The 26,044-nt window shown below is 38.9% G+C and overlaps 1 protein-coding gene and 1 pseudogene across 1 annotated transcript; both read right to left on the bottom strand.

Annotated features, from left to right (window-relative positions):
• Positions 1-635: 635 nt before the first annotated feature.
• Positions 636-8,487, bottom strand: LOC134675178 (uncharacterized). The gene is made up of 10 exons (XM_063533374.1): positions 8,372-8,487; positions 7,420-7,532; positions 6,646-6,797; positions 6,012-6,094; positions 5,495-5,712; positions 4,902-5,072; positions 4,470-4,682; positions 3,108-3,280; positions 2,469-2,546; positions 636-840 (listed from the first exon to the last, which is right to left on the bottom strand). Exons 1-10 carry the CDS (start codon positions 8,415-8,417, stop codon positions 669-671), a joined length of 1,419 nt encoding a protein of 472 aa, XP_063389444.1. The 5' UTR covers positions 8,418-8,487; the 3' UTR covers positions 636-668.
• Positions 8,488-11,144: 2,657 nt separating this feature from the next.
• Positions 11,145-25,017, bottom strand: LOC134675167 (uncharacterized; annotated as a pseudogene).
• Between the last annotated feature and the right edge of the window lie 1,027 nt (positions 25,018-26,044).

The raw sequence follows: 26,044 nt of genomic DNA on the forward strand, positions 1-26,044 counted from the left end.
ACCCTAATGTAGCAAATTTAGAGCTGTTTCCGAAATCCCCGTACCTAATACTTACATAAATGCTGTAAAATTTGATTTCAATAAATATCAAATATCAAATATCAATAAATATATACAAAGGTATAAACTATAAACATGGAATAAAATTAACAAAAAGCTATACCGACAGTTTCATGTTTATTCAGGACTATTGATTTTTGTACAATACCTACACATTTTCAACGAAGGGGCTGTCCATAAATTACGTCATCGATGATGATCACTTACACAGTCAGAAAAAGTGGTTCTGGATCACGACCCAGAAATCACCCTGTATAAAGTCCTGTTAAATAATAAATTTTAAAAAGTGTCTAAAATTGAATTGTAACCTTACTCAGTAAAAGGTTTAATTACCATTTTAAACATACAATCTATTTCATTATGTTGATACCTACAGATTTTATTTTACTTAAAATGTCTGCCAACAGCGGTTACAGCGTTAGGTATAGGTCACACATTGTTAGATATAGGTACATTCGATAGGTGTCTCAAGTTTATTGCAGCTAATTATAGGCAAACACCACTTGTGTAAACTTTAAGTTAAATTAAGATTTTCTCATGAAATCAGGCAAAATAAAAACCCGTTAATTTAATAATCATTATTTTTATTGTCAAATATATCCTCCATCTCAGACGGTGGTAGTTACGTTTTCTATTCTCTCCTGTGCCCGGACGACGTATCCTCGATTAGGGTACACCTTATCAGCTTGGCGCGATATGTGGACCCCTGGCTCCTTGGGTTCCTTGGGTTCATACTTGTCCTCGTTATTGACCGGATGGTCCAACTCATTCACTGCTGGCCTGTGGCAAAAAAGCATATTTAATCCAAAAAAGAACTTTGCAAGGTCGCCCGTTTTACGTGCTATAGAATATCTTTCATTTTTATTACATAGCTTGTATCAGTTTTTTGTAAAAGCGCTGGTGAACTAGCGGTAAGAGCGTGCGACTTTCAATCCGGAGGTCGCGGGTTACCCCGGCTTGTACCAATGAGTTTTTCGGAACTTATGTACGAAATATCATTTGACATTTGCCAGTCGCTTTTTGGTGAGGGAAAACATCGTGAGGAAACCGGACTAGTACCAATAAGGCCTAGTTTCACATTCGTAAAAACTAATGCCTACGTCAAATCATAGGATTAGTTGTCAAAGAAGAAGCCTGTATCAGTTTTTTTGGAGTTGGCGAGTCAAGTTTTTTAATTTTTAAATGATTCTCTTGATTTGTGTCGTTTGAATTTACAACATCATCGTGTTATCGAAGCTGATAAGAAATAACAATTAATTCTGACCATAATTGTTAATATAGCTCAAGTTACAATAGCTTCAATTTCAATAAATTCAAATTTCAATCAATTCAATTGATCAATGTCAAAATCTACTTTTGAACTCTTGTATTGATCCATCTTACTGTAATTGCGTCGCATTTATAACAATAATTTGCGTAATTGATTTTTAAAAATTACTCATGTATATGTTTCAACGCGATATGTCTGATTCTATAATGATTATATACTTAATGTTTCTTTTCACCAACGACTTATTATTTAGTATAAACACTATAAACAATAATAGGGTGTTTGACTGTATTTAAAATAAATTATTTCACACCATGCATGCGTCAGATAATTATTAGAAAAACACAGATAGCAGATCAATATTTTTAAACACGAGTTCTATTTAATAAATCGGAAAAGTAGGTGAGTTGACCGTGACGTCATCGTGTAATGTTTCATATACACGGTGTAACATGAGGAAACCGAATAATTTTAACCACGCAATTCTGAGGTTAAAAGAAGTAAAAAATGTAATATGAGTTTAGGTCAATTTCGCCAAAAAAAATTGTTTTCTGTTTTGTTTTTTTTTTTTTTTTGAATGTATTTGTACATAAAAAATAAATGTTATTAGTAAACTTGTCACTTAAAATTGATTTTTACATTTTTTTTTCGTAGAACCTACTTTTTGCAAAGTGTTACTTGTCACTTTTTGACATCTATCAATAAGGATATTTAGACTACGTCCCATAGCAGCAACATCACCATCAAAATGGCCTTTTACACTATGTAACAATAAAAACTTGTTTTTTTTTTTAAATTAATAATATCTCTGAATCTAGGCGAATTTCAAAAAAGTTTATAGGGCATTTTTGTCTCTAAATATGATCAGGAATACGCTGTTAAAATTATTCGGTTTTCTCATGTTACACCGTGTAAATTCCATATTAGCAAATCGTTTTGAAAATAAAATTGTAAAAAAGAAACTGATTTGACTAGTAGATTGCCTCTTGATCAACGTGAATTTCTGTGGCTCTAGTGGAAAAGGGTACAAGTCTCGGGCAGCGCAGGGATAAAAGGGTGTAAGGTCCGCGTAACACTTATGCCCTTTTAGACCTAAGCTACGCGAGACTTGTATCGGGCGACAGATTTAGAAACTCACCCATCTGCATGCTGTTTCCACGAAATTGTTTTCTCTGTATGTGTCTCGCCAGATCTAAACTGCCTTCGGCATTTAGCCCTGCAAATCAAATAGAAAATGTTTTCAGTTAAAGGTTCTTCAGATCTTTTCCAACCGTTGTATTGGGCTTGATAATCATGTACCTATTTTATGATAATTTAGTACAAGCTTTAATCGCTGACTGTACTTTTCTTTCAACAGACACCTGATACTCATCAAGACAACTCTAAAAATCCCAAACACAATTAGGTTGCATTGTTTTATCACAGAGTTCCTATGGCCACCACTTGTCTTCATCATCAGATCAGGTCCATGGTACCATAATATCGCATTGTCACCCGACTTACAAACGTATGAAAATTTTCAGTATTATCGGATATCGGGAAGTGAGTCAAATTTAGCTTGCTAGAAATGATCCGTATAAACATAGTAATAGTTAGGTACGTCGACGTCAAAGATATGTTTACACTTTTGCACCTTACTCCTTGGTAATAAGACGAAAAGTGTAAACATATCTTTGTCGTCGACTGTATATAGGTACCTACATAATACAATGCAAGTTAAGTAAAAGCTTGAAAAATAATATCGATGATTGTAACAAATAGTTAACAGAATACGCACTCCACATCCTTGAAAATGGCGCAAGATATGAACTGCCGGTTTTTGTAGATGCTGGTGTAAAGGAACGGCCCGTAGCACTTGTTGCTGCGCTCTTTGACGAGGCAGGCGGAGATGATGCCGATAACGATGGCGGCGTTGCCTTCGCCGTAGATGAGAGGGCCGCCGTGGTCATTCTGGAAGAAAATTCTATTATAATACTATTCTATACTAACGGCCACAGGAAAAGAGGTAGACCCAGGAAGCGATGGGAAGACGTGTTCCTCGAAGTATATGGACCAACATGGAGAAGACGGGCTGTAGACAGAGGGGATTGGAGAGAAACGGGGGAGGCCTACGCCTCAGGTGACTTACATAAACAAACGTGTTTAATAAAAGTAGAATGTGTAAATAAAATTATATAGTACGTGTTTTAGATTTTAGTTTTATATTTTAAGTTAGTTTTATAATCCAAGAAGTACAGTACAATATTTCTAAGTTTAATGTAGTATTTTAAATTGTAATGTAAGTATTTTATGATAGATTAAAGGCTTTTTTACTTTTACTATTACTATTCAATACTATTCTATTCTCTTCTCTCGTAAATGTTGATGACTATATCTAGCTGAAAGTATAATTCCATGGTATTTTAAATTTTGCATGGAGATGAGGCGTCTTAACGTAAGTTCGCCAACAAACTGTCACAGTTTGGCGAAAATATTGTATATCTAGTTTTAAGTGTCTTTTAGAAAAAAAAAAGTTATTCCTATCAAGTTTGCAACTAATCACTAAATACTGTCTACAGAAAACAAGCGCCATTAATAATGTTCCTGTTTTTTGCCAGTCTTTTAATCGATTATTAATTTATAAGCAAATTACCGCTGCTGTTTCTTCTTCTACTGTTTGTTTAGCTTTACTTGTACATAGTTAGTTTAGCTAGTTAGTAAGTAGTAATATTTGTACGCCAGCCATGGCAAAACAAGAATCGTTCTGCAATGAAATATTGAACACCTATGTATATACACGCTTGTTTAATGCAAATAAACGATCATTCATTCATTCTTCTTCTTCTTCTTCCTCGCGTTATCCCGGCAATTTGCCACGGCTCATGTGAGCCTGGGATTAGCCCAGCGAAAATTGACTGGAAAATATCAACCTGTATTTCGTACATAAGTTCCTAAAAACTCATTGGTACGAGCCGGGTTTTGAACCCGCGACTTCCGGATTGAAAGTCGCACACTCTTACGACGCCACGTCACCAACGCTTAACTAACGCTACTGTTTATGGTAAACAATATGAGGATACAATTATAAGCTTCCCAACATTGCGTCATTTAAAATATTTTTAAGAATTCACCATATTTATATAAACACTGCAAAAAATACCTCACAAAATCCGCCGTCAATCGAATTCCCTTCTTTGGATCTCCGTCCGCTTGTCACATTCACAGCAGTGTTCGTATCATTCGTATGAGTATCATTAGTACGATGGTGGTCGTACGCAGAGTGCATCACCAAGTTTGTTGGCACCTTCTCCACATATCTTCTGCCTTCTTCTTCGTCCGAGTAGTTGATGTCTTGGCAGTCTACATACTTTTCCTGTAAAGGATCGGCAATTAAGATACCTTAAATATCGCATTACATTTGGCACACTGTCCTTTTTGAAAAAAAATCTCTGATCAAAAAATAAAAATGCACTAAACACGAGTCACCTTCTTGTTGTACCAGAATAAAATGAAGATATACCTACAACAGGATACTTATTTAAGTATGTCAAAAATTCTTTGAAAAACAATGATGAATGTTGTAAAAACTTACGTTGCAGATCTCAGACATGGTTTGTCCCAAATCCTTTGTGCAAATCATGTAGTTTTCGATGATGTTAGCATAGCGCGTCCCCCAGCGTTTCTTGCACCTGTTCTTTGTTATGATTTCCACTCGGGTCTCCAGGAGGTCATGCGGATTCAAGTCCTTTCTTCGCGTCGCCCACTAAAAGATACAAAACAGTAAGAATAGCACACAAACCTTAAAAACTGTTAGCACAGGCCATCCTCAGGAGCTCTGATTACAATCCCTGCCTGAAGATCAAAATTTATGGATGCGAAACGTGTGTTCAGAATGGAATATATAAAGCGGGTCATAGACATGCAACGTCCAAAGGAGAATGCGAAGCTATGTATTCTGAGACACTTCCCTGTAGGATACAAAAGGTATTTGGTCTAAGGTCACCGAAATACCGGTATAGCTCATGGATTATCTATAAAATTATACAAAATTTTAAGGAGTAGCCGAAGGATCTTTATGATGATAAGGTCGTTTGTAAGTGTACTCGAAGAGTAGCCGATGAACTAATGGGCATCCGAGCTTCTTCAGGTTGCAACGAGGACAGATTACAATGAGAAAGATATTACGTCGCTGTATTTGGAGGTGCTTCCCCAGCCAGCGATAGAGGCGATATTCCCAGGGTTCTCCAGAGTGGCACTCTGGTTGTTGTACGCGATTGGCTTCGGTATGAAGTCGCAGCCGCGCACTCGCCGATCGAAGTCGAAACCGTCCTCCACCTTGACCACGGCAATGTCGTTGTTCATCCATCTGATGTTGTCGTTCTCGTGGCCGTCGAATACGTAATCTGAATAAAATCATGTTAGCAATTCCAAGAAAATTATAAGTGATGAACTGCGCAGCCTTCTGTAGATATGCAAAATAAGGCAATACGTGATAGATTAATACTTGTTCATTGACGAAGATGATGAAATCATGAAGGGCGACACAGAATGACAATTATATGATATCAAGAATCTGAAGCATTTGGGCGAGCAGAGAAGATATAATTAAACACTTCATTTACAAAGATGTTACAGGTAGGTATCCCTAATATGTGAAAATGATCATGTCATGCTAAAATATTATTTCCTTTGCCATACTTACTTTTAGGAACACATTTCCAGATAGCTTTCTTAGCACCGTTCTTGATACATAGGTTGTTGAATTTGTCATCATCCATTGCATATCTGTGAATGAAGCAAATAACGCATGATGTATTTACCTATACTAACCCTTTCGGTGCGGATGGCACGACAGGCGTGCCATCAATGTTTTTAACGTGTGGCGTAGGACACGACAGTCGTGCCATCATATTCGATGGTTTAAGGCACGCCTGTCGTGTCATGAAATAAATAATTGTTCGCCGCCACAGCCAAAAGTTTTCGAAAATGGAAGAAGCAACGAACCGGTTAGCAAGCGTTTCGTAGCGTATCATCATATCATCCAAAAGACATCTACGGCTGGACATTGGACACTTCTTAGATTTACCTCAATGGCCGGTCGAGCGCTGCCCCTACTGGTAGATGATGGTATGGTATACTGGGCATTTTCCGCAATCGAGAACCTGCCCCAGCACTTAATCTGGATACAAAATACTACAGCTTGGCAAAAAAGAGATTAAAAAGTGACAACACTAGTGTCGTCCCGTTTTCTTATATAAATTGGTTTGAAAGAGACACTACAGTGTTACCACTTTTTAATTTTCAACTCTTTTTTGCCAAGCTGTAGGTGACTTTACTTGTAAGTTCCAGAAACGACGTAAAAATGCTCAGCGTCCTCGATGCAAGCTGCTGAAGTGAGGATGTACTCCTCGTGGACGATGACGCCTCCACACAACCAGGTCTTGTAGGCCTGTTGCTTTTGGTTGCTCTTAGGCAGTTTCAGGTGCACCTTAAAAAGTACCATAGTTGTAACGAAGTTTGTATCGAAGTTGTAACGAAGACCATGGCGACCACTTCGACTCCTGGTTAGCTCGGCGCTCGTGCGCCCGAATGTGCGGCTGACATAGCCGATCTTGGAGGTGAACCTCCGCGCACATTGAGGGCACGTGAGAACACCAGCCACATAGAAGCGTATGGTCAATGTAAATGGAACAGGAAACAGCTTTTGGACTGTAGGATATAAAATAGGGCGACTTTGAAATGATAAAGTTACTTCGACAATAAGTATACGTAAGAGACTTATGCTAAAGGGTTGAGGGTTTGTGCGTACGAGGATGATGATATTAATGAATGTTTTCTATACCTAATAGATTTCTGAGATAATGAGCACTGTTATAAAGAGCTATCTTGTTGTTTGAATGATTATTGGACGTGATGCATGTTAGAAGCCTTATAGTTTTTAATTAAAAAAAAGTCATTTATTGTCGCAACAAAACTTACAGCAACAAATTGAACAAAGAGAAAACAAAAATAAGGTTACAGGTTACATAATAAGGTAATTATAGTTATTTGCAACAGCTTTTCAACTGTTAACCCAGGAGATTTTGGAATCTCTTCTACGCTTAACTTACCATGTACGGTCTTCCCTCTGTGACCTCCCAGCCGTTTATAATTCTTCGGGTATCATTAATCATTTTTGCTACCGATGCCGGTATGTGCGTCGCTACTTCAATAGCCCGTACATCTGAAATATTTCTTGTTACATTTACGGAAAGTTAAGTGTCTTAATTACTTCACTGTACATGAAACCTACGTAGGTAAAAGTAAAAGTATATAAAAAAAATTGTATTCGGAGCTGGTTTAATCCATCAATCAGATCATATAGAAAATTAAAACTACATTGTCACCCGCTACACGATTGATCTAATTGTTGGTAAGTCGATACCAGGGATGTTGCGAATATCCGCATCCGCGGAACATCCGCATTATTTTCAACATCCGCATCTGCATCTGCATCCGCATAAAATCGATGCGGAGCATCCGCATGATGCGGATGTCGACCAAGTCTAGTAACCAAGTAAGTGCTAGGTAATTTCGACATTATACGAGTATATAACGAAATCGTCTAGATCCCGAAAAGTCGGCTTAGTTAGTGTTTATTAAATAAAACGCACCTATATTCTTGCTCAAATACTTTGGTATTTTTCGTTTTTTTAAATAAAAAATGTTTTTTATTTAAAAAAACATATCGTTTTCTTAAATAAAAAATGCTAAAAATGTAATATTTGACGTTTTTTAAGTAGGTACCAAATCTTGACATCCGCATCCGCATACGCGGATGTGAAGCTTTAAATATCCGCATCCGCATCCGCGGATGTCAAAAAATCTGCATCCGCAACATCCCTGGTCGATACCTACGTAATGATTATATGTATTCAGGCATTCTACATGACATTAAAGCTCTTCAAATGGCCTCTACATGTTGGATCTATATTCCCACGCAAGGCTATTAAAAGACCGGGATTTATAGGCTTGTGAAATCCAAAATATGTATTTATAATGATGATGTAGTAAATACATTACCTGAAAACAATAGTATTGTACTTGCAATTAAAAAAACAGGCTTCATGGCGATGCACAATATTCACATGTAAAGAAGTTTCGAGATCAAGAAAGAATTACAGAATTATAATCAAAGGCTATTTCACGGCTTGGAAAAATTATAAATTGGGATTCGAGTAATAAAAACTGATATGGAAATGTTTGTAATTGTAAGTTATAGCTGAAATATTCAGCTGTACTCATTTGGATATTAAAGAATAAAATGAAATTTGAGTTATTTTATTGACACCCCAAATAATATTTAAAAAACCGTTGTTATCTATTCTTAGCTCTTCGACGTTGCTTTGAACTTCTACGTTGGACATAAAAAATTACCAAAGTACCTAATTGTTACTCTCTTCCCATAATTTTTTTTTACGGGAATTCATAATAAATCATCGAGAATAGTAATTTTACTGCCACCGAACGGTTATATCTACTGACAATCCAGGATGTGGGCTAAGATTCTTTTCTCATTTTGTGGGATTTCCAAGTAGACATTAATATGCAGGATGGATAGGATAATACATGCCTTAACAGGCCAAAAAATTCGATGTTTTCGAAAAATCAATTCCCAGCAAGCTGGAAATAGTTTTAATACATACCTTCATTTTGGTCCTAAATACGTGAACTTAAATCGAAAAAGAGCACGCCTCCTGGGATTGCACAAACTCGGATTAGATGCATTTAGGACCAAATTTAGGTATTAAAACGATTTCCAGTTTGCTGGGTATAAAATCATCAAAAAAATTTTTGGGATCTAATTTGATTGGCCTATAACGGTTATAATGCTCACATCGATAAAGAGTGCCAGATCTTCTTTGGTCTAGAGAGTTTCAATTAAGATTTTTCTTAATGAGTACAGTTTCTAAGTTTCTTAATAATAACAAAGGCAAACATATTTTATTTTAAGCACATACAACTCCTCTTCTCCTTTCTAGCCCCGTGGCGTAAGTCCGTTTAGCCTATATCAGGCGTGGCTCACTCCGCGATTTCGTCGCTTTGCTACAGGTAGCTAAAAGTACATCCGTTCGACCCCAATTTTGGGGTTTGTTATAAGTCGCGTGTGGCGCTGTCGCCACCTAGCGGCCATATCTGTGCTGATTGTGACAGACGCGTTTTGTTAGAGTGTGAGTCTTCTGTACCTAGTTCTATTATTTATTATGTGCCTATATACACATACAGGTAACTCTATTTTTAGGAATCATCATATTCCACTCGTTGTCGTATATCTATAGTATATGTGTGTGTATGTGTGTGTCTAATGTAGTGTAAGTATGTAGGTATTAGGTTACCTTCGTGCGCTGCTACTATACAATATACCTACCATTTGATTGGTTTCTTATTTAAAAATTAATTATCTTGAATTTAAATGACGTTTAGGTATGTAAGTATTATCGTTATCAAAAATGCGGGGAAAATGCACAACTCTCAATGTATAAATAATATGATGAAATTAAATTAAGTTAGTCCGTCCCGGAGAACCCAAGACTCCAGCGCGCGTGGGATGAGGTAGGGTGTAAGGCCACCTTGGACGGTCTGGTTGGGAACGCTTCGGGTGCGGACCGCGCAAGGCTTCTGGTGGCGCGGCCAGAATCAGGGGCTTGGCTGCAGGCGTTACCCTCCCCTCAACTGGGTACGTTACTCGACGGTGACTCGTTGCGGGTGTCCGTCGCTCTCCTCCTGGGCTGCGATGTATGTCAACCACATTTATGCATCTGCGGTTCCACGGTGGGGGCTGACGGCCATCATGCATTGAGTTGCCGTCGATGCGTCGGGAGGCATCCGCGTCACCATGCCTTGAACGATATTGTCCAGAGGGCGCTCAGATCAGCGGGTGTTCCATCCATGCTTGAGCCTCCGGGTCTAAGTCGCACGGACGGCAAGCGGCCTGATGGCCGAACCTTAGTGCCGTGGGAGAGAGGGCGGTGCCTGGTCTGGGACGCTACGTGCGTCAGCACCTTCGCCGCCTCTCATATCAGTCGCACGGCACGCGCGGCCGGAGCGGCGGCCGAGTCTCAGGCGGCGGTGAAGCGCCAAAAGTATGTTCCCTTGGGCTCGGGTTATATTTTCGTCCCTTTTGCGGTGGAAACGGCGGGCTGCTGGGGTGCTGACGCGAAATAATTTGTGCGTGACATAGGCCGTCGACTCAGGCAAAAGGGAGAGGATCCCCGCTCCGAATCGTTTCTGGTGCAGAGGCTGTCCATAGCCATCCAGCGGGGTAATGCCGTGAGTGTTATGGGCACTTTTGCACCGGAAGCGATAAGGAACGGGTTTTGACGGATAGTTACTTTCCTAATTATTTAAGATGTATTATGTATTGTGTCCAAAATTATAAATAAATATATTTTTTCTAATTAAGTTAGTACATAATTAAGTAATCTATAAAGTAGGCTAATTGATTTTTATCAATTAAACCGTTTGACAATCCTTTCTATAGTCACTAGACTTGTATCGACTGGATTGGGAGCTCGAAAACAATACAAAAAGTAATCACGGTCCATATCCCGGTCTATATAAGTCTAGTGAAACTAACCGTGAATCATTCAAGACTGTTAGAAGGAATTGCAAAAAAAATGTACAATACATAGCACTTAAATTATTTTTGCAATTCACTCGTATTTCTAGTCATTCGATTACGAACCGTTATTATTATTGTACTGATGCGTTTTTGTTTTAATTATGCCATCATTATAAACGTAGCTTACGTCGCTATGGAGTTAAGGGTTAACTCAAGAATAAAAACATGTTGAAATAAATTTTAACTATTTTATTAACTGTTAGTCATATTGTAATATGTATATTAACCGGACCTCATTACTATGCCCTCATGCTGTTGTGCTTTGTCCACAAATTTCGTCTGTCCACGTGTAGACTGTGTAGCATGCGCCCCCGTAGCCGGTTTTACCTCTTTTACCGGATCTGACTCTGCTGTCTCAGCAGCGGTCGCATTTACCCCAACAGTTCCATTTAACCCAATAGTCGCATTGGTCGCATCTCCGTCTGTCAAGTGTTCCACATTTGATTGTGTTGAATTGGTGTTATGTTCTTGCGCTCTTCGTAAAGCAGCTTTTTCATTCTTGGCTGGTCTGTGAATATAATATCATGCGTATCAAATAAAATAGATGTATGGCTTAATTTGATAGGGGGCATTTTGCCACAGCTCACAGGGAGCCTGGGGCCCGCTTTGCAACTAATCCCGAGAATTGACGTCGGCCCTAGTTATTACGAAAGCGACTGCCATCTGACCTTCCAACACAGAGGGTAAACTAGACCTCATTGGGATTAGCCCGGTTTCCTCACGATGTTTTCCTTCACCGAAAAGCGACTGGTAAATATCATTGATATTTCGTACATAAGTTCCGAAAAACTCATTGGTACGATACGAGCTGGGGTTTGAACCTGCGACCTTCGGATTGAAAGTCGCACGCTTCTACCGCTATTAGGCCACCAGAGTTTCCATATCCATATCCACTGGTAATGCCAAAGAGAATTAAGTAGATAGATGCTTTCCTTTGTCTCCAAACTTTTTTACCTGAGGGCCATATTGCGCCCCAGAACTTTCGAACGGGCCACCGTTGGCGCCGAGGGGGGGAGGGTTGTATCTGGTTGCCGTTGTTAGGGCTTCAACCCCTGGAGCCTGGCTCCCGCGGGCCGGATTGGATCGCTGTCGGCGAGCCGGGTTGAAACGCTTCGCGCGCCGGATTTGGCCCGCGGGCCGGTGTTTGGAGAGCCCTGGTCTATGGTAATACTTACCATAAAAACGAATATTTCAAATTCATGTAGGTACTTCTTACCCATCAGGATGATCAACCCAACTCAACACGGTTTCCGTGTGTGTTATACTGGATCGGTACATCTTGTTGCATTCAGTGCTGTAAAAGAGCAAGTTGTTTAATGTTTGTTTAATGTCGTCATCATTAACTGAAGAGTTATTCTCTTGTCGGTGGAGTATCTTCCAGCTTTCCCTACCTTGCGCTAGCTCTTTGACTTTTTGATACGACACGACCCCTACTTTTTCTTTCACTTGCTCCAAAAAGCTGCGCCTGGGTTTTCCTCTTCCCGCTTGCGTCCTCTAGGATAGTTTTAAAGAAGTGGTCGTGTCGTATTAAGTGTCCAATCGTTTTCCCGCGTCTGTTTACAATGGTGTACAGGATAATTAAGGATTTGGTGTTAAGGAGGGGGTGGTTGTTTAATGTACCTTGTGTATTTCCACGTTTGACAACCATAGATAAAACAGTAAGTTTTCCATAATATTGTGGTACAAACCTCAATTCTGACTTATTAGATATTAATTTCAATTTGGGAATGGTTAATGCTAACAGGATAGCGACAACGCTCGAAACGCGCTAAACTTATCTCTCCGAACGAAAACTCAACTTTTTATTTCATAATGAAGGCCTTTCCTGACGAGAACAATTTTTCGCCAATCTGATTACCTATAAATTGTCCTATCATATCAGGTGGTGTGGACGCAAACGCCAATTTGGACACATTCACCAATTTTAAATTGATGGTGATATTTGAGCTCTCGAATAATAACGTCACAAATTGGTATTCTTGCGTCCGCACCCCATTTAATCGGTAATATCGATCATAATCGGCGGTCGAATTCGACGAGCCAAATTGGCGTTTGCGTCCACACGGCCTGATTTGATCGGACAATTTAATCAGATTGGCGAAAAATTGGCCCCGTTTGGACGATTTACTTACGATTTGCTTTTAAAAATAGCGCAGTTGATCAGCACCCTATTCTTATAGACGCTGGTGTAGAGAAAGGGCCCGTAACACTTGTTGGTGCGCTCCTTGACGAGGCACGCCGAGATGATTCCGATGACCAGAGGCTCGTGACCGTCGTCCGCTATCAGGGGGCCACCGTGATCGTTCTGTTATAATATTTATAGCAAACGTTATTGGGCCAGTTTTTATTTTGTTGACAATCGGTTATAGAAGTTATAGAGCATCCAAGAGCTCTTTTTAAGTGATTTTCAAAGCTAGTTTTTTTGGGTTCTTTATCATAGGGCGGGATGTTAAGCCATATAAGTAGGTAAGTAAAATCTAACCTCACAGAAACCCCCGCTGCTGTAAGAGTTTCTCCGCGAAGAATCGTTACCACTGTGACTGTGAAGCACCAGCGATGAGGGATCGATAACTCGTCTTCGCAGCTTCTTCTCGCCCGACTCTCCAGAGTACATGATGTCAGTACAGTCCACGTATTTTTCCTAAAATAAAAGATATCGGGTCATGCGCTGATAGTTTTTTTTTTGTTAGCCTGGTTAAGTGTTCCACTGCTGGGCAAAGGCCTCCCCTCGCTTCCTCCACTCGACGACGCGACGACTGATAGAGTTAGACCAAGGAAAGTCTGCAGAGATTTTGACAGGACACGCAGTGCAGGTGTTATTTTAAAAATTTAAACATCATACTTCTATGAAATTATGACATATAAATAACACTAGCACTGCGTGTCCTGTCAAAATCTCTGCAGACTTTTCTTGGTCTAACTTTTTTTTTTGTATTTGTGTAATTGATCTGAGTCAATAGGTCCTCGCTAGAGATACGGGCGGCCGTTTGCTCTTTGTTTCAGTAAGAGCTGTATTGGTACAGTCAACAACAGAGCTATGAATACAGGCAAAGCGCCAAAAATATGTATACACGACCTTAACACCTACTTTTGACGACCGGTCTGGCCTAGTGGGTAGTGACCCTGCCTGCGAAGCCGATGGTCCTGGGTTCGAATCCCAGTAAGGGCATTTATTTGTATGATGATACAGATATTTGTTCCTGAGTCATGGGTGTTTTCTATGTGTTTAAGTATTTATATATTATTTATATCGTTGTCTGAGTACCCACAACGCAAGCCTTCTTGAGCTTACTGTGGGACTTAGTCAATCTGTGTAAGAATGTCCTATAATATTTATTATTATTTATTGTATGTCTTTCCCATCACGGAACAATGGTGTTCCGGACCTTTGGGAGGCGTGCGCGGAGCCGAAGCCAACACGTAGAGGCCCTTTTGACACTTTAATGAAATGTAAGGGGTACACCGAGCGGATGCTGCCCTTACCCGTGTCATGGGACGCACGCAGAGGCAGCACCCGCCAGGGTGTAAGGGCTATTGAGAGTTGATGAAATCTAAAATGAACTAGGTTATTGGGTGAAAGCGATGGACTAGTACTGAGCTATGGGGTAAAAAACCGGACGCCTGCCTAATAAAACGGTATGCAATTTTATTTCCGGCAGACGGTGACTCGCCCTCACAAGATGGGCCCCCACAAAAAAGCGACATCTAGGATGGCTCAAGGGCAACACTGGTGTGAGCGGCTCAGGGGTGTCGAGAGGTGTGCGCCGCTTTCTTATTATTTATTATTATTAATGTACAGGCAATAGAGTACTGTATACATATTTTTGGTACTTTGCCTGTATTCATAGCTCTGTTGTTGACTGTACTATTGGTAGTGGATTGCGGTGTCTGTTTAGTGGTTTTTGACAGGTTCCCACAATGGTACATTGGTACGTGAAATATTATCTCATCTCAAGTATCATCTCCCAAATAAGGGAAAGTATGCCTTTATCTTGCACCGTCCCACTAACCCGGGGTTAAGCGGTTAAACCGTTTTTCTTTTCGGTTGAGGCCTCCCTGGTAGACCTTGCACTTATTTATCATCTATAAGGTATCAGAAAAGACTGATAAAGGTGAAACTAACCTCGCAAACCTCACTAAGGTCCGGAATGAGATCCCTAGTGCAGATCATATAATTATCGATGATGTTGGCGTATCTCGATCCTCAGCGCCGCTTGCACTTCCTCTTACTGATGATGTGCACTTCGGTCTCTCGGAGTACATTCATGTTCATCTCCCGTCTGTTGGAGTTTACCCACTGGAAATAATGTAAGTGGAGGTTGGTATGAGATCACAAAACTGTAATTGGTATCATGCACCAGAATTCTTGTATCAGTATGACTGGCTCTGAAGTATGCGTAACTTTATTTTTTATCAATAAATATATATTAACTATAAACTGAAATAAATGTCATATGAATACTGTAAGAGTAAAAACACCAGACACCACTTTATAACAACATTTATTAGGGAATCACAAATATGAGAGTATAGATCTGAAAATAATATGCCAAGACGCTCTCGCGTAAAACCAATCTAAGATGGACGACCACCTCCAGTGATGTGACCTTGCCGGTTATCGTAGTGATGTCAAACACCGATGAAATGACTACCGCCACCTGGTGAAGGCCCAGCTTGCTGCGACTGCGTTGGCTGCGGCAGTCTTCAGTGGCGGCCTTGATAACGGTGACCTGACGGGACGTAGGTCGGGTCAGAAGATGGCCGAGCTAAACGGTGGGGTCGTCATTTCATCGGTGTTTGACATCACTACGATAACCGGCAAGGTCACATCACTGGAGGTGGTCGTCCATCTTAGATTGGTTTTACGCGAGAGCGTCTTGGCATATTATTTTCAGATCTGTACTCTCATATTTGTGATTCCCTAATAAATGTTGTTATAAAGTGGTGTCTGGTGTTTTTACTCTTACAATACTAAGAAAAAGTGACCAAGGCCTCCAGTGCCTATTAAAATATTTTCTGAAAATAATTTAATTTGTTCAAATACTTCATAATATATTAACTATAGGACATTTTTTACACATATTGACTAAGCCCTACGGTAAGCTCAAGAAGGCTTGTGTTGTGTTGTGCTGGGTACTCAAAAATCAGACCACGACATATACACCGTGGCTAAAAAATAACTATATTCCCGTTGGTAGAGAGGTTTTGGGATTATACTGAGCAACTTTTATTATGGGATCGACCACAACGTCAAAGCTATACAAAGTTTCGAATGATCCCATTCATCTTTAATTCTTATATCATGAATATTATGATTTACGCTATGTTATGTTATGTAAAGAGGTTACAGATATAACCTTTTCGTTGCATGATTTCTGATATATTTCTGCTATGAGGAAAAGGAAACAACATATAAAGGCATTTTTTTTTCTAGCCTTCTCAGCAGAAAATGTCCTGAAAAAAGGGTATTACGTAGGTGACTATTTAAAGATCCTTACGTCGTCATATTTCTCTGTGCTACCCCAGCCGGCGATGATGCCCGCATTACCCGGATTCTCGAACGTTGAAGTCTGTGGGATAGCAATATGATGAAATTTCTATTATTACTTAATAGGTAATTACATTATCCGAAAATTATTATTTGATTATTGAAGGTTGTCTGGAAGAGATCGCTCTTTAGCGATAAGACCGCCTGTTGTTGCTTAGTTTTTTTTTTATGTTTGTTAATTTGCTGTATTCAATCATTGTGCACAATAAAGAATATTATTATTATGTCTTTCCATATCTCGGGACCATGGGGTCCCGGACCTTTGGGAGGCATGCGTGGGGCCGAAGCCAACAGCACAGAGGCCCTTTAAGACAAGTTATGTAATACACCAGCTAGAACCCATTCACGGGTACAAATAGATACCCGTAAATCGGTCCCAGCTGGCATAGGAGCTATTGTAAATGCAGTGGAGAAGAGTGCCGGTTATGGTGTTGAAGTTTGGCTGGTCAAAAGATTGGGCTATTGCCGAAAGGTCCGGACACCTGCCATAACAATGGTTCTACACGTTATCGAGGCAGGCGGTGACTTGCCACTAACTAGGTGGGCCCCCGAAACTGTCGTCGTAAAGACGACCAGGAGCAACACTGGTGTAAGCGGCTCAGGGGTGTCGAGAGGTGTGCGCCGCTTTCTACCCAGTGGCTGTTATAACAGCCACTGTGCCAACTCGCGTCTTATGCATCTTTCACTTCCACCCCTGGAGCATATAGCTCTAACGACTCCTCTCTGGACGGCCAATGAAGGCAAGCCAGAGCTGAGAGTCCTGCGGGTCCCCTTGGGGTCCACTCCGACCGACGAAGACACGCCGGAGACGGAGACCCTGACCGACTCTCGGGAGCACTCGGGTCCGTGGGGTCGTTACTCCCCAACAGCTCGCCACAAGCTGCCCTGCGGGCTTATTATTATTATTATTGGTAGAATTAATGAAGAAAGATAAGAGTCGTGGAATGAATGGGGCCCAATTCGTCTTTATCTATTCCCTGCCCACTATAACTTGGATCTTTTTGAACGGCGAGTCAATAAAAAAGAATACCCGATTGTTGTAGCAGATGGGCTTGGGCACATAGTCGCAGCCGCGGACCCGGCGTTCGAAGTCGAAGTCATCCTCCACCCTGACGACGGCGATGTCGTTGTTCATCCACCGAATGTTGTCGTTCTCGTGTCCGTCGAACACGTAGTCTGTGTAGTAAATGGGTTTTACAGTACATCTGTACGGCTACCACCGGTCTTGACATTGACAGATACGCTCGCGTCTACGTAGACGCGTATATCACTTTCTATACGAGTACATCTCGCTTGCACTAATATGCGAGTACGAGCGAGATGCATAGAAAGTAAGTTACTTAGACGCAAGCGTATCTGTTAATGTCAAAACTGGTGTTAGTGGTTCTGGTGCTACATTACGATACAAGGTTCTATAATAACATATTAATGAAGCTTTAACACGCCCTACAAACTAACGGCTCGATTCTGAAAATGTATTAGATCTCTACTAGATCTCAACAAGTTACGATATGGATAATTTAAAGATATTTGTAAGATAGATATGTCAAATTTGACGTTTCCGCGATTCTGGAGGCCCTCTTGAACGATTTCGACAAGTTATGACTTAGATATCCAAGTCACATCTAGTCGATATCTAATGTAAATCTAGTTGATCTCTATATCGTTTCTAGATCTTGTGATTATCTCGTTTCCCGAATACGCGTGTAAGTAGTTCTTCTAGTTTCTCACACTGTATTTCATAATAAAGGTATATTTATACTAGCTGTTGCCCGCGACTTCGTCCGCGTGGAATTTTATCTTCAACATTTTACATCTTTAGTACCTATAATTTTCATATCCAAGCAATGTTGAAATTAAGTACTTTTCTTTTTTAGCAAGTTGTATGAAGTTTTAAGTCAAGTGGATTTTGATGTTGGTTGCTGAAATTACTTTTCTTCATTAACGTATATATCTATGGACTGGCCTTACGGGCACTAAAAATGGTACTAGTTTAGCGGTGTGACTTACGAATTCCAGCCAAGCGTGCAGTCTAACGCAACTAGTTGCGACCAATAACGCGCGTGATGCGAACTCGTCAACCAATCGCGCGCGTCATGCGAACTCATCAACCAATCGCGTTGTAGCGGTGTCACACCGCTGTACTGGCCCCTGTCATGCCTCATTATTATTGCCCGTAAGGCTTAAATTAGTTTTCATGTTTTTTAATTCATTACCTTTTTTATCCAAAAAATTAAAATTAAATTTACACCCCAAGACGAATTTTCAATCGGCTATTATGTCTTTCTAAGAAGTTTCTAAGCATTTGTAATGGATTCAAACTTTGAACCCCATTTTAACCCTGTTAGGGGATGAATTTTACAAATCGCTGAAATCACTTTTATTGTCTTCTAATAATATCCCCAAATACAAAGATTCAAGTCCCGCGCTCGAAAAAATGTTTGCTATCCATATAAACTTTCAACCCCTTTTTCACCACCTTAGGGGATGAATTTTCAAAAACGCTGAAATGAGTTTTCTTGTATTTTAATTTAAAACGTTTTTACAAAGTTTCAAGTTCCTTGCTTAAAATAAAATTTGCACCCGCAGACGAACTTCCATCCCCTTTTTAACCCCCTTAGGGGTTCAAATTCCAAAAACGTTGCAATCACTTTTTTTTTGTAATCGGCTATTATGCCTTTCTAAGAAGTTTCAAAACCATTTGTAATGGATTCAAATTTTCAACCCCTTTTTAACCCTGTTAGGGGATGAATTTTACAAAACGCTGAAATTACTTTTCCTGTCTTCTAATAATATCCTTGAATACAAAGATTCAAGTCCCACACTCGAAAAAATGTTTGATATCCATACAAACTTTCAACCCCTTTTTCACCACCTTAGGGGTTGAATTTTCAAAAACGCTGAAATTAGTTTTCTTGTATTTTAATAATATATCTTTTAACAAAGTTTTAAATTCGTAGCTCAAAAGAAAACTTTAACCTCATACAAACTTTCATCCCCTTTTTAACCCTGTTAGGGGATGAATTTTACAAAACGCTGAATTTATTTTTATTGTCTTCTAATAGTATCCCCAAATACAAAGATTCAAGTCCCGCGCTCGAAAATTTTTTTGATATCCATACAAACTTTCAACCCCTTTTTCACCACCTTGAGGGATGAATTTTCTAAAACGCTGAAATTAGTTTTCTTGTATTTGAATTTGATACTTTTTTTACAAAGTTTCAAGTTCCTAGCTTAAAATAAAATTTGCACCCGAAGTCGAACTTTCATCCCCTTTTTAACCCCCTTAGGGGTTGAATTTCCAAAAAAAGTTGCAATCACTTTTTTTTGTAATGGGCTATTATGCCTTTCTAAGAAGTTTCAAAGCATTTATAATGGATTAAAATTTTCAACCCCTTTTTAACCCTGTTCGGGGATGAATTTTACAAAACGCTGAAATAACTTTTCTCGTCTTTTAATAATATCCCTAAATACAAAGACTCAACTCTACCACTCGAAAAAAATTTTGATTTCCATACAAACTTTCAACCCCTTTTTCACCACCTTAGGGGATGAATTTTCAAAAACGCTGAAATTATTTTTCTTGTATTTTAATAATATATCTTTTTACAAAGTTTCAAATTCCTAGCTTAAAAGAAAACTTTAACCCCATACAAACTTTCATCCCCTTTTTAAACCCCTTAGGGGTTGAATTTCTCAAAATCGCTTCTTATCTCTTGTACACTTTATAAATGCAATCTGGTGTGCAAATTTCAAATTTCTGGCTTTTGTAGTTTTGGCTCTGCGTTGATGAATCAGTCAGTCAGTCAGTCAGTCAGGACACTTGCATTTATATATATAGATAGATAGATAACTAACCATTCTATGTTGTTGTTAACACCGGGAGTCCGGTGATTAGTTCGGCTCTGAATGAACATTACATTATTTATAGTAATAAGTGGTAAGCGGTGTGGGCCACACATATTGTAAATATTATAGCAATTATAGTTCAATAAGTATTACTTGTAGTGGCTGTTTGTTTACCTAAATAAAAAAATAAAAAAGTAACTACGTCGAAAATTTAAACGGCCATATGTACTGTAAAATGTTGTACAGTCACGTGTGAAAAGGTAGTTCCCAACTCATGTCAAACAATCCCTTCCGGTCGTGTTTTGATTTATCGCCACTCGTTATCGTTAGTACATTACATTCGAAAACTCGCAACTAGTGGCAAATTTAAAACACGACCGAAGGAAGTGTTTTAAATCGACTTACTAATTACCACTGTACACGTGAGGACAGATGAATGCTTCATAATTATCTACTTAGCTATCTATGCGTGTCGCGCTTAGACTAGCTGGGTCAAAAACATTCTGTGTTCGCGTCTTTCCTGTAGACATACACAAGAGTTAAGGGCTATAAAGGTTAATTTTCTTATTTAACCCTTATCCACGTGAAAAGGTCCTCCTTTTATTCAGAGAACTGTGATAAAATCATTACTTACATGCCCACAAGCTGTTAACCATTGCCCACAGGAGAGAAAACTAGCGTGTTCGCGCGAACTGTACATTTTTCTCTCCTGTGGGCAATAGTTATGACAAAATAAACTTTTCCCAACGTGCTATGAGACATGCAACACGACTAACACACCGCACAACACACTGCACGGCTGCCTTCCGTGGCAGCTTCCGTTTTGCTGCTACAAAGTGCTGGAACGACTTGCCACCACCAGTACGAAATTGTTTATCAGTCGCCTCTTTTAAAGTAAAACTCCGGAACTTTCTGTTAAATAAACAAAAAATGTAGCACTTAGGCAACCGTGCCAACAGATAAACATCACACTCATTCACACACACACACACACACACACACACACACACACACATACCTACACATACGCGCTCGACAAAAGTAGATACATCGATATATATAAAATCAATTGCCTTTTTATTATATTCATTGTTGAATTATTATTTTGGTTCTGCCACCTTATAGTTTTAGTTTTAGCTTTAGTCTTTAAGTAGGCCTCACTGAAAATCAGCGTCACGTTGTGTGTCCTAGGATACACAACGTGACAAAAAGCTGAGTGAGGACCTTTTGGCACAAATATTTATGTAATTGAATTTTAGTTTTGTGTTATTAGTTATTATTATTTGTGCTAATAAACATCTCTTATTCTTATTCTTATTCTTAGTTATCAGCTTGTGGGCATATAAGTAATGATTTTATCACAGTTCTCTGAATAAAAGGAGGACCTATTCACGTGGATAAGGGTTAAATAAGAAAATTAACCTTTATAGCCCTTAACTCTTGTGTATGTCTACAGGAAAGACGCGAACACAGAATGTTTTTGACCCAGCTAACACATACTTATAAAATTGCACTGGCAGCTGAATTGGACAGACAGCCTCACAGACAAAACATCCTCCGGACTGAGCATAGTCGCGCTACCCCCTCTGCCACGCATACTGTAACTTTACTCCATGTTCGAGTCGAAAGTGTCTTTGTGTGACGTCCGTGTCTTTGAACGGACCAATCACGGCACGGGACTTCGCTCACCTCGTCCCGCGCACCCCTGCATTTTTGGCATCATCAGTTTTATATCTAATGACTTTGATTTTTAATTTGCTAATACACAACATTTGGTCGAGTGAGGCTGAGTGCGTTTGAATAAAATTTGTTGTACTTAACTATTAGTGTTCTCATTACCCACAAATTCTCTGTTAGAAAAAGGTATCAGTGTTGAGCAGTGTCAAAATAAGTACTTACTTCTCGGAACACACTTCCAAATCGCCTTCTTCGCGCCATTTTTAATGCACAAGTTGTTAGATGACGACCAGTCCTCGCTGTGCCTGTAAATTTTTATACAGACGTGATGTGAGAAAACATCGTCGGGATTTATTTCTGATGGATTTACCATCAGTTTTTGTGCGCAGTAAGGCATTTTGTCTTCTATACTTTTGTTTTACTATAGTTCGTTTTTTTTAGCATTAGAAAGAAATCCACAGAAGCAAGCGTGCAGTTTTTATCAGGCTCTTTAATTGTTAATAATTATTGAATTATCTAATGAAGCATCGTCAATACATATAATTTACTTCAAATTATTACCGCTAATAGTGCCGGATTTGGAACCACAAGCTTACTTCTGCGAAGTTCTTTCTAATGCTAAAAAAAACGGACTGTACTAAGTAAAGTAAGTGTGATGTGACGCTTATCAAATAAGTGGATTTAAGGTGACAGTCCATTTCCAACGACAGCTGCACTACTATTCATTTTACTATGGAAATTGACAATGACAGCGAAGCGTTCGACGCTAGTGCAGCTGCGGTTAGAAAAGGAATGTAACCATTAGTCATCTTTTTAACTGTAATAACTGCACCGAGAAATCAGTTGCAACCACCGATTAGGGGTCATCCATTTACGTCACACGAATTTCTAGGTTTTTTGACCCCCTCCTTGTCACATTTGGTCACATTTGGCAAACCCCTCCCCCCCTAGTGTGACGTCACATTTTTTCTACGAAATCGCCAAATCGACTTAAGTAAGTACATAAGTATTATTTATATTTTATCAAAATATTTTTGACAATATAAATATTAGTAATTTTATAACCCAAAACTGCTTAGGAAAGAAAATTAAACGAATAAAAACTATTATCGTTTTAAAAACTTGTTATTTAAATGTACAGCGAATAAAATAATTTAAATAAATTTTCGGTTACTGATGAAGTTAAAGTGACGTCACAAAGTTTGTGTCTCCCCCCTCCCCCATGTCACAATATGTCACATTTTCTTGACCCCCTCCCTCCCCCTAAACGTGTGATGCAATTAATGGATGACCCCTTAGGCTGCCTGTCAATGTAAGTGAAGCGAGGCAGTAGAGATGAGCGAGGTACAATTCCATCTAAACCTAAAGAAATGTATAAAATCTCCGTTCCTCTTTCCCATTCCGCTGGCTGTATCGCTCCGCTCCCGTGAACAGGCAGCCTTACTGTCCTAACATTTAAATGAATCGCTTCATGTTCACAATCGAGTCACAAGAGAGAGACAAGCGGTCTCACTTGTACGTTCCAGAAACCACGTAGAAGTTTCTGGCGTCTTCGATGCACGCCGCGGAGGTCAGTATGTATTCTTCGTGGATGATGACGCCACCACAAAGCCATCGGCGGTAGTCTCGGTACTTTGGGTTGTTTGCTGGAAGTTGGAGATATACCTAATGGAAAAAGAAAATTCTGGCATAAATGGTAGGCCGAAGAAGCGCTGGCTGGACGTCATGATAGCCGAATGGAAGAGAACAATCTCACACCTGAGGATGCCGAAGTGGAGAAGATTGAATAGGAAAGCGGACCCTGGCGCTAGGCCGAGAAAACGCTAGGTTGTAGAAGAAAATATTTTTCTGTTAATTTTAAATAAATAAATAAAATAAAAATGAATAAAAATAAAATGCGTTTATTTTCAGACAACAAGGTCCATAGTATTGTTAGTACGTACTTAAAATAACAAATATAAACCAAAATTACAACTCGAAATTAAAAATGAAGTCAAGATATATAAGGGTGAGATTCAGGCTAGCGAGAAAACTATAATATATAATCGGAAATACTACAAATACAAATAGGTCTGGGTTTGTCTTATCTTATCGTCAAAATATGCACGTGCTAACATCAGTGATACAGTAAGTATAACCTAGCCAGTTTAAATCATACATAGGTACTGTACATGACGACGGGTGATATAATATTTATAAGCATGATTGAACATATGGGCACAACGCCTTATAGGTTGATAGCGTTCAAAGACACAACTATTGAGAAAATCCGAGGGTTTTGTATAATTAAATACTAAGTAAACCCAATAAGTGTATAGTAAATTTATTTCAAGTAAGAATCAATATAAATGTTGTATAAAAACTTATAAACTAAAATTATACTAAATTAATAAAAAAACCTAAACTACAATAAAAAATCGCCCCTGGGCAAGGTACCGTAGACGCTGGCAAAATTTAGTGTATAGTAATATTATAATATTAAGTATATTTTAAGCTTAACTAAGTCCTCACCATGTAAGGCCTATTCGCCACAGACTCAACGCCAGCGATGATTCTTCTGGATTTATTGAGAATCTCGCTGACTTCAGTCAGATTTGTATCCTCAAGAATTTTTCCTACATCTGGGGGCACTGTTGTGGCTACATTGATTGCGTCTGAAACTGAAAATTCATTATGTCAGTTAGATATATCCCAGCAGATGTCACTAGCCATCATGTACTACTGTGTTTTTTTCAACTTCGGCTGTATTTTGATGTTAAGATATATTACGACAGTCCTACTTATTTATAACAAAGAACAAAAGATAATAAATTAAGACTTAGGTACCTATTAGAATATGGCATGACGCGCATAGTAACGTCAAAAACGACTTCCTAAAATCATAAATCATTGCAAGTCGACAAAGCAGTTACTAAATCAGAAAAGAGCACAACATAATTGCACCCAACTCACAATTTCACGGTCGATTGAAACATTATTATTTCTTAAATTTATTTGCGGAAGCAGGATAATAATTTGGTTTCTTTCAGAACTATGGTCGGCTGAAGCGTATTTTCTTACATAAGACTTTTGGTTGCTGTTTGTTTAATAATTCATTAGGTCTTGTTTTGAGAAATTTATACCGGTATTATTAGCATTGTATATTCTGTACTAGTTTTATATTAGGTATATAGAATCATTCCAAACCTATCAAGCTAACGCCTTAATAAAACAAATTTATTCGTTTTACAAACAGCTTTGTAAAACTAATATTAATTAAAACTTGTCAAGATGGATATCGTCTTTATATTTGTAAACAGCATAAGAATCCCCAGAACGAGGCCCACATGGTGCGATCAGTAAATCAGTATCATAATACTAATTAAAACTGAAACGTCCTTGCATGTCATTCTATCAACTACACAATAAACTTTACATAAAATACACACTAGGAGAGCTATGTCACTAGGGCGTCTTTCCTGGAATGACCCTAATAAGGATCCATTTAGCCGGTGCTTACTATCTAAATATTTATCTGAGATATATTTAGAACATCCTATTATTTTAACATGTTAAATGTAAGTACCTTACGAGATTGCCTTTAGGATATGTTTTCTCATTGTATCATAAGCTTTTATAGAATTATAATAATTATAAAGGATTTAGAGCATTTCTATTCAAATGTGCACTTATTTTTTCCACTCAGAATCATATGAGCTCTTTCGATCCTCATGCGAGAAAAATGGTGTCCCCAAAATTTCACACAACTTTTTTTGTCCGTTTTGTTACGGTCATAGAAGGTTGTAGTGAAAACCGTAACCAAAGGGACGAATGATTTTCGGGACACTTACTTACTTCTTAATAAAAATGGAAAAAGCTCTTGATTCGGAGTAGAAACAATATAAAAATTTCCAATACTAATCTAACATAAAAAAAATGGTATAACTTTAAATAGAAATGCCTTATAATTACGTACGTATTTGCAGCCTTTTTCCACGTTGTTGGCATTTAAGCACGATTG

This window comes from Cydia fagiglandana, chromosome 21 (genome assembly GCF_963556715.1).
Source record: "Cydia fagiglandana chromosome 21, ilCydFagi1.1, whole genome shotgun sequence".
Lineage (NCBI taxonomy): Eukaryota > Metazoa > Arthropoda > Insecta > Lepidoptera > Tortricidae > Cydia > Cydia fagiglandana.

Excerpts from the sequence above, each read along its gene's own strand:
- LOC134675178 (XM_063533374.1), bottom strand. The coding sequence starts at position 8,417 with ATGAAGCCTGTTTTTTTAATTGCAAGTACAATACTATTGTTTTCAG. Across the intron at positions 5,713-6,011 it reads CTGGAAATGTGTTCCTAAAA|ATTACGTATTCGACGGCCAC; the intron begins GTAAGTATGGCA and ends GATTTTATTCAG. Across the intron at positions 5,073-5,494 it reads GCACCTCCAAATACAGCGAC|TGGGCGACGCGAAGAAAGGA; the intron begins GTAATATCTTTC and ends TGTATCTTTTAG.